Source organism: Rattus norvegicus, chromosome 20 (assembly GCF_036323735.1).
Source record: "Rattus norvegicus strain BN/NHsdMcwi chromosome 20, GRCr8, whole genome shotgun sequence".
Classification (NCBI taxonomy): domain Eukaryota; kingdom Metazoa; phylum Chordata; class Mammalia; order Rodentia; family Muridae; genus Rattus; species Rattus norvegicus.
The window spans coordinates 25,643,014-25,655,819 of NC_086038.1; the positions used below are offsets into that span (position 1 = coordinate 25,643,014).

The 12,806-nt window shown below is 45.1% G+C and overlaps 1 protein-coding gene across 17 annotated transcripts in view; it reads right to left on the bottom strand.

The window, feature by feature from the left end:
• Nucleotides 1–12,806, bottom strand: part of Rufy2 (RUN and FYVE domain containing 2) — a 90,988-nt gene that overhangs the window by 76,064 nt on the left and 2,118 nt on the right. For 14 of the 17 annotated variants that reach the window (XM_063279538.1, XM_039099096.2, XM_063279536.1 and 11 more), the window contains exons 2-8: nucleotides 10,990–11,163; nucleotides 7,172–7,289; nucleotides 5,700–5,801; nucleotides 3,508–3,631; nucleotides 2,616–2,677; nucleotides 2,037–2,102; nucleotides 1,391–1,460 (exon numbers count right to left, since the gene is read on the bottom strand). In XM_063279538.1, the coding sequence (XP_063135608.1) occupies nucleotides 1,391–1,460; nucleotides 2,037–2,102; nucleotides 2,616–2,677; nucleotides 3,508–3,631; nucleotides 5,700–5,801; nucleotides 7,172–7,289; nucleotides 10,990–11,163 (716 nt within the window). The remainder of the gene's footprint in view (nucleotides 1–1,390; nucleotides 1,461–2,036; nucleotides 2,103–2,615; nucleotides 2,678–3,507; nucleotides 3,632–5,699; nucleotides 5,802–7,171; nucleotides 7,290–10,989; nucleotides 11,164–12,806) is intronic. The other 3 variants (XM_063279544.1, XM_063279545.1, XM_063279547.1) reach the window with 1 other exon arrangement.

Consider the following 12,806-nt stretch of genomic DNA (forward strand, 5'->3'; position numbering starts at 1 on the left):
TTGTGACAGGTGATGGGACTCCAAAACTGTGTCCACTAAGACAACTTTTAGGGTCAGAGCTTTACACTAGTGCCCAGGATGCTTGGCTCTGAAGCCCAGAATGAAAGGAAGAATCCTGAACAGGTAGAGCAGGGGCCATTCCCTGAAACTGGCAGCAGTTTGTCCATTTCTGAACACTCTGGGGAAACAGCTCAAACCTTGTTGTGTAAGGAAGGCTAAAAAGAGTCGCAGACTCATGGGAAGCTCCAGAATATCCCCAAGAAGGATTCCCACCAGCAGTATATACATGGTGTTCTTGAGTGTTCTTTGGGTTTTTTGTTTTGTTTTTCTGAGACAGAGTCTCATGTAGGTCAGGCTTGCTCAAATTCAATGATATGTAGCTGAGGTTAGCCTTGAACTCCCTATCATTTCCCTGCCTCCCACGTGCTGGGATCATGGGTGTATGCCACCATGCTGGGCCTCACATATGCATTTCTTATTTGCAAGTATTCAACTTATCACAACTGCCTGGTTTGGAAAGAAATCAGGACAATTCTTTAATGAGTATGTGTACACTGTCACTGGCTGAGCATTTAAGAGCACTGACTGCTCTTCCAGAGGTCCTGAGTTCAAATCCCAGCAACGTCATGGTGGCTCACAACCATATGTAAAGGGATCTGATGCCCTCTTCTGGTGTGTCTGAAGATGACACTGTATTCACATACATAATTTTTTTTTAAAAAAAGGTTTATTCATTTGTATGTGTATATCTACATAAGTATACAGGGGTAGTGGGGGTCCTGGAGCTGGGATGGGTTGTGAGCTACTGTGTGTGTTGGGAAGTGAACCTGGGTCCTTTGCAGACACACAAGTGCTCTTCACTACTGGGCCAAGTCCCCGAGTCCAGATTTTTCACTTATTTTTATTTTTAAAAGATGAACTAGCTCTTCCCCAAAGGTGTGGGAAGCCATGGCTTGGGATGTTGTTTGTACACAGGAGGGAGGAGGACAGGTGACAGGATTATATAGTCCTGCCCGTGAGGAGAAATATCTGACTAGCCAGACAGTGACAACTCGATCTACACAGTTGGTTGTAGTTGGCTAAGAATCTCACTCCATGATTTTAGGAGTCTGTGTGTCTTTTGTCTCTGGTGCTGATTTCCAGTTACGATCACAAGTAACAGTACCCCAGAGCACGCAATTAGGAACTTAAGGTCTATGTGAGTTCTCTAGAACTCATAATCTTGGACTGCAGCGAATGTCCCACCATGTGTGAGTGTGTGTGTGTGTGTATGTGAGTCTGTGTGTGTGTTCTGGTGTGGTGTGGTGGATGCTGACCGCACTCACACTTACAACGGAGGATCAGAAACAGCAGGTAATCAGAAAACAAGCATCCCCTCTGGGGACTGTACCTCTTCGATCAGCTTAGTGTTTGACTTCTCTAACGAGTCCACTCTTGAATGGAGGCTGCTGACGGTGCTGCTGGAATTGGCAATGAAAACAACTCATTCAAAATCACACAAGCTCAAAAAGGCTAGGACAGCACACCTCCTCAGACTCACAGGTAAGGCTAGGACAGCACCAATGACTAATGAACTAATTTTTAGGGGGAACAATTTCATTAACCTGGCTGACTTGAGCTGGGCTAAAATAGCAACAGAGACCACAGCAAGACAACATTTCTCTCAGGCCTTGAGCAGGTAAGGCCTCTCCATCTATGGTGGCGATGCATCAGCAGTCTTTGGGCCTTTTTGTTTTGCGTTGTTTTTTGTTTTTAAGGCAGGGCCATGTTTAGGCCAGGTTGGCCTCAAAATGACTAGTGGAACCTTGAACATCTGACCTTACCCCTACTTCCCAGTCCTGGGATTATTACAGTATTGGGACACAGCTCTCCATGTGTATTGTTAATTTCTGTTCTGCATCTAGCCAGACCCTCATGCCTCTCAAAAATGCTTAGCAATCAAAGATGCTAAGTAGAGAGGAATAAAGATTAGGCTGGAACAAAAGCAGACCCTACAGTGAGATTCTGCAGTATAGTAAGGCACTCATAATACTCACTTGAGTTGTCTGTTTAGCTCTTCAACGTAATTCTTTTGGTCTAAGATGGCAGCAATTTGAACGTTCCTATGATGGGAGGAGAGAGGAGCTTAAAATATACCTAAATCACCACAGAGATAAAGTATGTCTTTGTTTTTAAAACAAGCTGCCATACATCAGTGAACTGAGAACTTGGAACCCTGCTGAGCAACATACTTGCTAATCGGTCATTAAACACCTTAAACTTAGAGCCAATTAGATAACCGCAACTGGCACAAGATAGTCACTAAGGTGTCTCTCAGCAAGGACAGATGTGACCAAAGTCAACCTCTTGTAAGGGACTTTTTTTTTTTTTTCCCGGAGCTGGGGATCGAACCCAGGGCCTTGCGCTTGCTAGGCAAGCGCTCTACCTCTGAGTTAAATCCCCAACCCAGGGACTTTTCTTTATCTGCCCTGTAGAAGCTTTTAAAATCAAAGCACAAGCCAGGGCTCCAGGGAGGGAGGAAGAGAAAACAAACTGTGAACAGACAGCTCAAGTTCAATTGCAAACAGCTACGTGAAAACTGTAACTCCGAAATGATGATGATAAGGAAGACATACCTTTCTTTGTTTCCAATCTCTTCTTCATTCTTTAAATACATTGAGAAATCAATCACTCCAACCTAAAGTTAATAAACCCATTTTTATTTACAGAGAAGTACTGGTAAGCAGGTCTGGCATGATGGATATAGTCTTGCCAGTTTTCACTGGCTTGAGGGATGAGAGGTCAGGGAAGCCTGCCTCTGGGGCTTAGTGGGTGCTTCCGGAGATGTTTAGGTCCTGGTGGCTCTGAGCTAAGGAGTGCTTTATCCTTTCTTTAAATCCTGAACAGACTACAAGTAGCCAGGAGAACTGTAGCAGCTATAACCTGTCTGGAGGAAGCTCCCTTGAGGACAGGCCTCTAAAGGATACGTCTTGGCCTTGAGCCTTGCCAGCCAGTCTACCTTCTGGCCACCCTTTCTGTCTTATTGCTCCCTCTACACCACAGGGCCCATAGCTCAAGCCAGTCTGTCAGACCTCTAAAACCATGAGCCCAAATAAACTTTCCTTCCTTTGTGGTGGTTTGCCATGTATTTTAATAATACTTGGTCTGTAGTTGGTGTCACTGTTGGGAGAGGTTATGGGGCCTCCTTCTAGCCTTGGTAAGCTCTCAGGGTTCATAGCCACACTGTTTCCTGTTCCTGTGGGCGTACCACGCCTTCCCTACATTAAGGACTCTAGCCCTCTGCAACTGTGAGCCTCAACAGTCTCTAAGTTGTTGTGGGGATGATATTTCATCCTAACTCCAGGAGAGTAACAATACTTAAGCTGTTCCTATCAGGTGCTGTCCAACACAACATGCAACTGAACTTCGCTCAAGTGACTAACACTGCCATGTGCAACTTAGAGCTGCGAGGATCCAGGAAGAACTGTGCTCGAGGAAGACCCAGGTCGGCCTTACCCACGCTCTCACCTGGGAGTCTAGGTCCTCTCCCTTCACACACAGGTTGGCATCAATCACGTTCAGGCCGACCAGCAGCCCGACAATCACGGCTCCTTCCTCCTCCATCATCAGTGCGTGGTACTCATAGAACTCACTGGGGACATGAGAACAGACACCTTCATCACAAGCCTAACTCTCACAACTCAACTTGGAAACCTCAACACCTTATCAGACTCATCTCCCACCTTGTAGACTCGAAACTACCTTAGTTCCTCTAAATCCCATTCTCAACACTTAACCTGTTAAAAATGCTGGATGTCTGTATTAAAAACAAAAGGACTGAAGGAGGTAGGAGAGAGAAACATTTTGAAGGAAAAACAGAAATTAAAAGAAAAAGAGGTAATGAGGTGCATGGAAGTTTGTGTCTTGAATCACCAGGAGGCCGAGACAGGAGGATTCCTATGAGTTCAATGCTGGCCTGAATTACACAGTAAGTTCCAGGCCAACCTTGGTGGGCAGAAACTTAGACCATTGCTTTTTTTTTTAGTTATTTATACATGTTTTTTGCCTACATGTACCTACATATACTACATTCATACAGTACCCACAGAAGCCATAAGAAGACATCTGGTTCCCTGCAACTGGAGTTACAGCTGTCAGCTGCCATTGTGGGTGCTGGAAATGGAACCCAGGTTTTCTAAATGAGCCTCCAGTGCTCTAAGATGTTGAGCCATTTCTCCAGCTTGTGGACAGCGAAAATGGTGAAGTGACCCAGAGATCTGGGATGCTGGATTCTCAGGACTCAGTAACTGTTGCTGATCTGATTATAACACTTGTAATTACAGCTGAAATTTCAGTCTCCAGATTCATTAAGATCTTTGGAATGGCTGGCACTCAAGAGCAGAAGCGGGCAGATCTCGAGCTAGAGGCTTGCCTGGTCTACATAGCAAATTCCAAGCCATCCAGGGCTACTAGTAATACCCTGTCACAAACACATTTTATATGTTTGAACGTTTTGCTTGCATACATGTATGTGCACTAGGCTGGTGCCCTCAAAGGCCAGAAGAAAGTATAGAAGCCCTGGAATCAGATGGCTGTGAACTGCCACGTATGTACTGGCAACTGACCCATGGTTCTCTGCAAGAACAGCAAGTGCTCTTAACTACTTAGCCATCTCTCTAGCCTGCTAAGTATTTTTTTTTTTTTTTTTTTTTTTGGTTCTTTTTTTCGGAGCTGGGGATCGAACCCAGGGCCTTGCGCTTCCTAGGCAAGCGCTCTACCACTGAGCTAAATCCCCAACCCTAGCCTGCTAAGTATTCTTAATGGGGAGTCAATCAACTAAGGACACGTGGGTAAGTACACTCTAAAAATGCCCAAGCAGAGACTTGGTCCCCAGGCATACTGGCGCACACTGGCAGTCCTAGTACTTGAGATAGAGACAGAAGGAGCAAGATCTCAAGGTCACCCTCGGTTACGCTGCAAGTTCAAGACCAGTCTGAGCTATGAGACTCTGCTGAGAAAGAGGGAGAAGGAGAGACTTGCAAAGAGAACAGTCTAAAACTGAAGTTACCAGTGTCTTTATAATCCAGAAAAGCTCAGGTGCCATTACGTGTGATGTATACACCTACGGCTTTAACTGGGCCTCAGAATACTGCTGAGAACTCCCAGTGCCTCAGCTATGCCCACTGTCATTTCACAAATGCAAAAGGCTGAGATGTGAAACCAGAGTCCTAAATAAAACCAAACACAGAACACTAGTCCCGAAATAGCAGCGGGGTGGTCCGAGAGAACCCAGGCCAGGGGTTGCCATGGGCCAGCTCCCTTTGAAGACTCACTGATCTGCTCTGAAAACTGTCTTCAATGTTTGACCTTTGGTTAAACTATGCTCATGATACAGCTGACGCATTCATTAAAGACCTTAAAAGAAAATCTTCAATCGAACCCCCAAGTCCCAGTGCAAATTTGTATCCATAAAATTATAATTCGGAGGAAGGGAAGCAACTAGGAATCACGCTGAGGTTCCGCCATGTTCAGCCATAAAGAGCTGATGGGATTTCTTGCAGGCTGATTGTTTATGGTGGCGTGTTACTCTCCCATCCTTTGCTTTCTCATTTTGTCGCTCCTTCTATTTTACTGTATTTCAGATATCTTTCCTTCCTTCTTTTTGGGCTGGCAACATATAAACGCACTAAAAAACTGAACATGACTCCAATGATACTGACCTCAGGAGCTCCCTCTGGATAATTAGGCAACGCAGGTAATCGGCCATTTTTTTCTGCATGAGGGCTAATCGAAGCCACGCTCTAGCACGACCCAGGGGAGTCCTAGAAAGAAGAGCCACTGGGTTACAAGACCGCCTTAATGCTAAATTCGCTGGCCATGGGCTCTGTATCTGTTGATAGATGACACTGTTCACCTTTAGATCGAGATGCTAATGTCTGGGGTTGGGGGTTGGGCACATACACACCTGTGCTCTTGACCTAGATGACACATCTGGAAACCAAAGACTGGCGTTGCGATAGCTTTCCCCTGTTGCTTCTCCACTTCATCCTGCCCAGTGATGCCTGTCTTCCTCACCCAGGACACCTAGTTTTTACTTGGGTTCTAAGTGTACAAACTCAGTACTTTATGCCTGTGCAGTTATATGCTATTTTTTAAATTTTATTTTACGTGTATGGATGTTTTATGTGCATGCATATCATGCATGCATAGGCCAAAATCAGGCATTTGACCCCCTAGAACGGGACTGGGATATAAGGTGTTATGAGCTGCCAAATGGGTGCTGGGAACTCAAACTCTTGTCCTCCCAAAGAGCTGAGCCATCTTTCCAGCTCCTTATGCTAAATTTTTAAGCAAGCAATTCTTCCTCTGGGTGGGTTTTTTTTTATGTATATTAAGTGTTTGCTTAAATGTATGTTTGTGTATCACATAGGTACAGCACCGGCCCAATGACGTGAGAAGTGGGTGTTGGGTGCCTTAGGACTAGAGATACAGATGGTTGTGAGCCACCACATGGGTGCTGGGAATCAAACACAGGACCTCTGAAAGAGCACCCAGTGCTTTTAACCACTGAGCCATCTCTCTAGGTTCAAGTTATTAAGTAAGAAAGAATGCTCTAGAATATTACATCTGTTACAGGTATTATAGCATAGCGGGCTGCACACTACATATCCACATACCCTCTCACACCACATAACACACACACACACACACACACACACACACACACACTAATAACAAAATAGAAGTTTAAAAAATGGAGGAGCCAGGTGTGGTGACACATGTCTTTAATCCCAGCACTCGGGAAGCAGAGGTGGGGGATCTCTGTGAGTTGGAGGCCAGCCTGGTCTACAGGGTGAATTCCAAGACAGACATAAATAGTGAAACCCTGTCTCAAACAAAACAAAACAACAACAACAACAAAAAAAAAAAACAAAAACAAAAACAAACCAAAAACCAAGAAAAAGAAATTGCTAACTTGAAAAAAGTTTTCTATGTTTATGACTTCTGAGCTAGAACGCACCAGCTTGTGGGGTTTCTAGATGTTGCTGTTGTCCAGACTGAGGTTCTCTGAGGGAAACAGTGTGGGGTGAACTGTGACAGTGAGCAGGGCCCAGGCTGAGAGGGTGGTAATGCAGTCTGTGAGTATTGAGAGATGGGCAGATGTACTCAGGGAACACTCGACCATACTTACTTAAGACCAGGCAGATCCCGGACACTCGCTCCGATTTCCTCTGCTTCTGGGTACAGCTTCTCCACCAGTTCCAGAGGGCCCCAAATAGTTTTGTTATAACTCAAAAAGGATTTTCTTACTGGGAAAAAAATATATATATATCTCACATAATGTCAACTCGTGAAATGGGAGTAACATCATCTTTAAATATTTAGTTACACATCTAGAGAGTTGGTCCAGTGGCTAACAGTGCCTCCTCGTCAAGCATTAGGCCTGAGTCAATGCCAGCACTCGAATAGCAAGTTGGGCATGGTTGTGTATGTGCTTGGAACCCCATCACTGGAGGGTGGAGAAGGGCAGCCTAGGGCTTGCTGGCTAACCTGCCCAAGTGAAACTGAATTTCCACTTCAGTGAGAGAGCTGTCAAGACTGTCCTGCGCTGGCCATTGTGTGTGCTCATATTAACCCCCCTCCAACACACCACACATATAATCTCAGCTTTATGAGAGGCTGGGGCAAGAGGATAAGAAGTTTAAGTAACTTAGTGACCTCCTGTCTCAATAGAAAGGAAAGAAAGGGGGAGGGAGGGGTTGGAGAGATGGCTCTCAGCAGTTAAGAGCACTGACTGCTCTTCCAAAGAGGTCCTGAGTTCAATTCCCAGCAACCACATGATGAGATCTGGTGCCCTCTTCTGACATGCAGGCAGAATATGGTATATATAATAAATAAATCTTTCAAAAAGAGCATTTGCGGAAGCGCAAGGCCCTGGGTTCGGTCCCCAGCTCCGGAAAAAAAAAGAACCAAAAAAAAAAAGAGCATTTGCTTAGCATGCACAGGGTTCTAGGTTTAATCCCCTGTACCACCAAAACTAAGTGCATACATACATTAGATGCACACACATACATCTTGGCCGTTCTTTTCGATCAGGAACATCCAGGTAAGTAACTATATGATAGTCCAAGTCATTCTTTTTTTTTTTTAAGATTTATTTACTTTATGCATGTGAGTACACTGTCACTCTTTTTAGACACACCAAAAGAGGGCATCAGATCTCATTACAGATGGTTGGGAGCCACCATGTGGTTGCTGGGATTGAACTCAGGACCTCTGGAAGAGCAGTTGGTGCCCTTAACCGCTGAGCCATCTCTCCAGCCCTAGCCCAAGTCCCCAATACCAACATAAAAACTTTTTCATAAGTCTATTAAGTAAATTCAGCACACAGCCAGGTATAGGGGCACAGCTGAGAGGCAGAGGCAGAAGAGTCCTAAGTTTGAGCCTCCATGGACTATGGAGAAAGTTTAAGATCAGCTGGCAAACTGCACTATCTTGTCTCAAAACTTACAGGCAATGCTAAGAGCTCTGAAGGTGTAAGAGACGTAGTTGAGAGGCAGGACGCTAACCTAGGATGCACGAGGCCCTTGTACTGAAATAAAGAGAAGCAGAATAAGGGCTGGAGAGATGGCTCAGCGGTTAAGAGTATTGACTGTTCTCCCAGAGGTCTTGAGTTCAATTCCCAGCAACCACATGGTGGCTCACAGCCATCTGTAATAGGATCTGATGTCCTCTTCTGGTGTGTTTGAAAAACAGCTACAGTGTACTTAGACAAGTGCTGGAATTACAAACGCAAACCACCAAGGCCAGTTTACGAGGTGCTGGAGGTCAAAGCCAGCATGCTAAAGCACACATTCCTATCAACCAAGCACATCCCCCGCTTGGGTGTACAACTTTCCTAGCCTACTACACAGACACTGATCATATGAGACCAGTGCTACCCCCAAACCTGGTGTACACTTACATACATATACACATATATGGATGGATGGACAGACAGACGGATGGATAGATGGACGGACAAATGGACAGGTGATTTTTTAAACAGGTTCTTACTATGTCATCCTGGCTGGCCAGGAACTCCCTATGTAGACCAGGCTAACCTCAAACTCAGCAACTTGCCTGTCCCCTGGCTTCCTGGTGCTGGGACTAAAGTTGTACCACCACAGACACTCCAGCCAGCACAGGCTGGCCTCAGACTTGCTCTGTAGCTGAAGATGATCTTAAACATCTGAACTTCCTGTCTCCACCTTCACGGGTGCTGGGATTACAGACATGCATTACCACACCTGGCTTAGTTGTTATTTTAAGTAAGAGAATTATTATTATCTGGTATATACTTAAACACTGAATACTACACAGCCAGGTGTGTCATCTGATCTTAGAGGTGTATGTGTGCAAGGGAGGCCAGACATTGGCTTTGGGAGACAGCCTCAAGAGTCCTCTACCCTATGTTTTGAGTCAGTGTCTCTCCATAGGCCAACTAAGCTAGCTGAACTCCAGGGATCCTCTTGCCTCCACCTCCCCAGTTTAGGGATTACAAGCTTGCAACCTAGTCTAGTTTTCTGCATGGGCACTAAGGATTGAACTAAGTCCTCACACTGGGTCATCTCCCCAGTTGCTATTTTCTCTCTCTCTCTCTCTCTCTCTCTCTCTCTCTCTCTCTCTCTCATTTATTTTATGTATGTGAGTACACTGTCACTGTCTTCAGACACACCAGAAGAGAGCATCAGATCTCATTACAGATGGTTGACCATGTGGTTGCTGGGATTTGAACTCAGGACCTCTGGAAGAGCAGTCAGTGCTCTTAACCACTGAGCCACCTCTCCAGCCCCCTATCCTGTGTTTCATTCCACACATAGCTCTGAGTTGCATGATTCCTTGATACGCAGCAAGTACCAGACCAATCTGGGCTATTTGCCAGTTCATTATCTCGAAACAAAACAACCACCTGAGTATGACAGGGCCTGGCTAATCTCAGTAGATAGAGGCGAGTGGACTTCTGGGAGTTGGAAGCCAGCTTGGTCTATACAGTGAGCTCCAGGCTAGCCAGGGCTACATAGAGAGCCTCAGAACCCACAGACTTTTCATGGATCAGCCTCTGATGTGAGCTGCATAGAAGAGGGTCATCCTCCCCGGATCACTTCTGTCTCTACAAGAGCGGGTTCAGAGGACACTCTTCCATGCATGGAGACATTTCTAGCTCAGCAATCGTCTTTGATGTACTTATTCCACAGAGGTCAAACTATTAGTGAGCTCATGCCAGCATCTCCACTCAGTTTCAGAAGCAATCTAAAGTCACTGAGACGGCTCAGTGAGGAAAGGCACTTGCTTCCTGCAAGTTGCCCTCTGACCTAGATGTTCCTGTTCATATGTGCACGCACGTGTGTGTGTGTGTGTGTGTGTGTGTGTGTGTGTGTATGTATAAATAAATATAATTTTAAAAAATTACCCAAGAAAATGAAAACCCGTTGAAAGGTAAATGTGTAAAAATATGTAATCAGGTCAAGTATGTTGGCACCTTCGTTTGATCTCAGCACCGGGGAGGAAGAGGCAGAGGAAGACCTCTGTGAGTTCCAGGCCAGCCTGGTCTACAGAGTAAGTTCTGAGACAGCCAAGGTTATTTATCACACAGAGAAACCCTCTCTCAAAAATACAAACAAACAAACAAAAAAAAACGAAAAGATAATTTTTTTCTGAAGATCATTTACTAGAATACTTTCTCCTGAAACCAACATATTCAAGCTTTTTGTTTAATTTTTATTATTTTGTGCTGTATGGATGGGTGTGACACAGTCACCAGAACTTCACCTTAACCTAGATTCCAAAGATCAAACTGGGGTCATCCAGCTGGAGTGGGAAGCCCTTTAATCATTGGCCCAACGTTGATTTAAAATACAAAATAATGAACAGCAGCTACAGCCTCAAAACTATTTCTCTCAAGGACACTGAGGGTGACAAGCGAGGGGCTACAAAATGGGTTGTTTGATTTCGGGAGCCTCCTCATACCTTTCAGGCCGTGCTTCAGACAATGTTCCATCACCACGAAGAACTGCTGCAGAGGAGGGTAATCGGAGTCCAGGGTGCGGCCAAAGCTCAGGGCGGACTCAATGAGCCCTTTGATGCTTAGTTTCGCCATGTTTAACAAATTGGCTCTCTCCACAGCCGTGGGGTCTTTTGTAGCTGAAAAACACATGAAAGCCCAACATTATTCCCAGGTCAGGATGACAGTGGCAAGTCCACAAATCTGTCCTTCCTCATGGAAGTCAATACTGTTTGCTTTCCTGTGATTGGCAACTGAATATCTCTTCAGGCCAGGGCGCCACAACACGACCTCCTTCTTCTCTCGCACAAGCCACTGCACAGTGCCACGCCCACTGCAGCCATGCTTTTGAATTATCCTCAAGACTCCACACAGAGAATGAGCTTTATTCTCTAGCCGGATCACCTGAGCTCCATCCAGAACCCACAAGAAAGCAAGAGGGAAAGTCTCTGACCATCACTTGCCAGCCACAGCACATTTGTGTCATGAATGCACAAAATGGCACATGCGTACAAACACGCACACGCACACACACACACACACACACACACACACACACACACACACACACACACACACACACTGACCATTACTTACCAGCCACAGCACATCTGTGCCTACCTACTACACATGTGTTAAAGGAAAGTGACTTTCTGTGAAGACAAGCTTGGAAGCATAGGCCGCATGTTTGAGGGCCTTGCAAATGGTGGATCGCAGGTATGTCCTGATGATTTCCAAGCAAGAATAAGAGGCTAACAAGGTGGCTCTGCTAGTAAGAGCATTAGCTGTTCTTCCAAAGAACCAAAATTTGGTTCCTAGCATCCATTAGAATGGTTCACAACTACCTGTAACTCTAGCACTAGGAGGCCCAGTACGCTCTTCTGACCTCTGAGGACATAACACACACACAACAACACACACAATACACATAGAAAACACCCAACACACACACACACACACACACACACACACACACACACACAAATCTTAATTTCAAAAACATTAGCCAGGCAGTGGTGGCACACACCTTTAATACTAGCACATAGGAGGCAAAGGCAGCCTGGTTTACGGAGTGAGTTCCAGGACAACTAGGGCCACATACTGAAACTGTCTCAAAATAAAAAGTTCAAAATACACAAGCAACAAAATAAAAGGTAAAGTTATCAGATTCCAGAATCTCCCAGAATAATTGTCACAGGACAAACAACAGAAAAGAATCAAAATATTTGGACAATATAGGGATAGTGAAGAAACAGCTCAATCCGGGATAGTTGTCCATGCCTTTAACCTCAGCAACTGGGACGTAGGTTCCAGGCCAGGCAGGATTAGATAGTAAGAACCTGTCTGGAAAAACACAACCTCTAAATAAATAAAAGAAAGACAGAAAGACAGACAGAAAGGAAGAAAGGAAGAAAGAAAGAAAGACGGAAAAGAAAAAGAGAAAGGTGAAAAATTCCAGTACAAGCTGGAAAGAGGTTAATTCCCAGCACCTGTGGCAACTGCTTAACCCCCCCCCCCCCAGCTCCAAGGAGTTAAGTCCAGCACCTCTGGAGACCCCTAGACTTAGGAACACACCCACTAAGAATTTTAAAAAAATTTTTTTAAATCAGCTGTTTCCACAACACTCTAAACAGTGCCGGATAGCACAAATATTTTCTCCAAAGATGACAAAACAGATGTGAAAAGCGAACATAACATTTCTTTTTTTTTTTTTTCTTCTTTTCGGAGCTGGGGACCGAACCCAGGGCCTTACGCTTACTAGGCAAGCACTCTTCCACTGTGC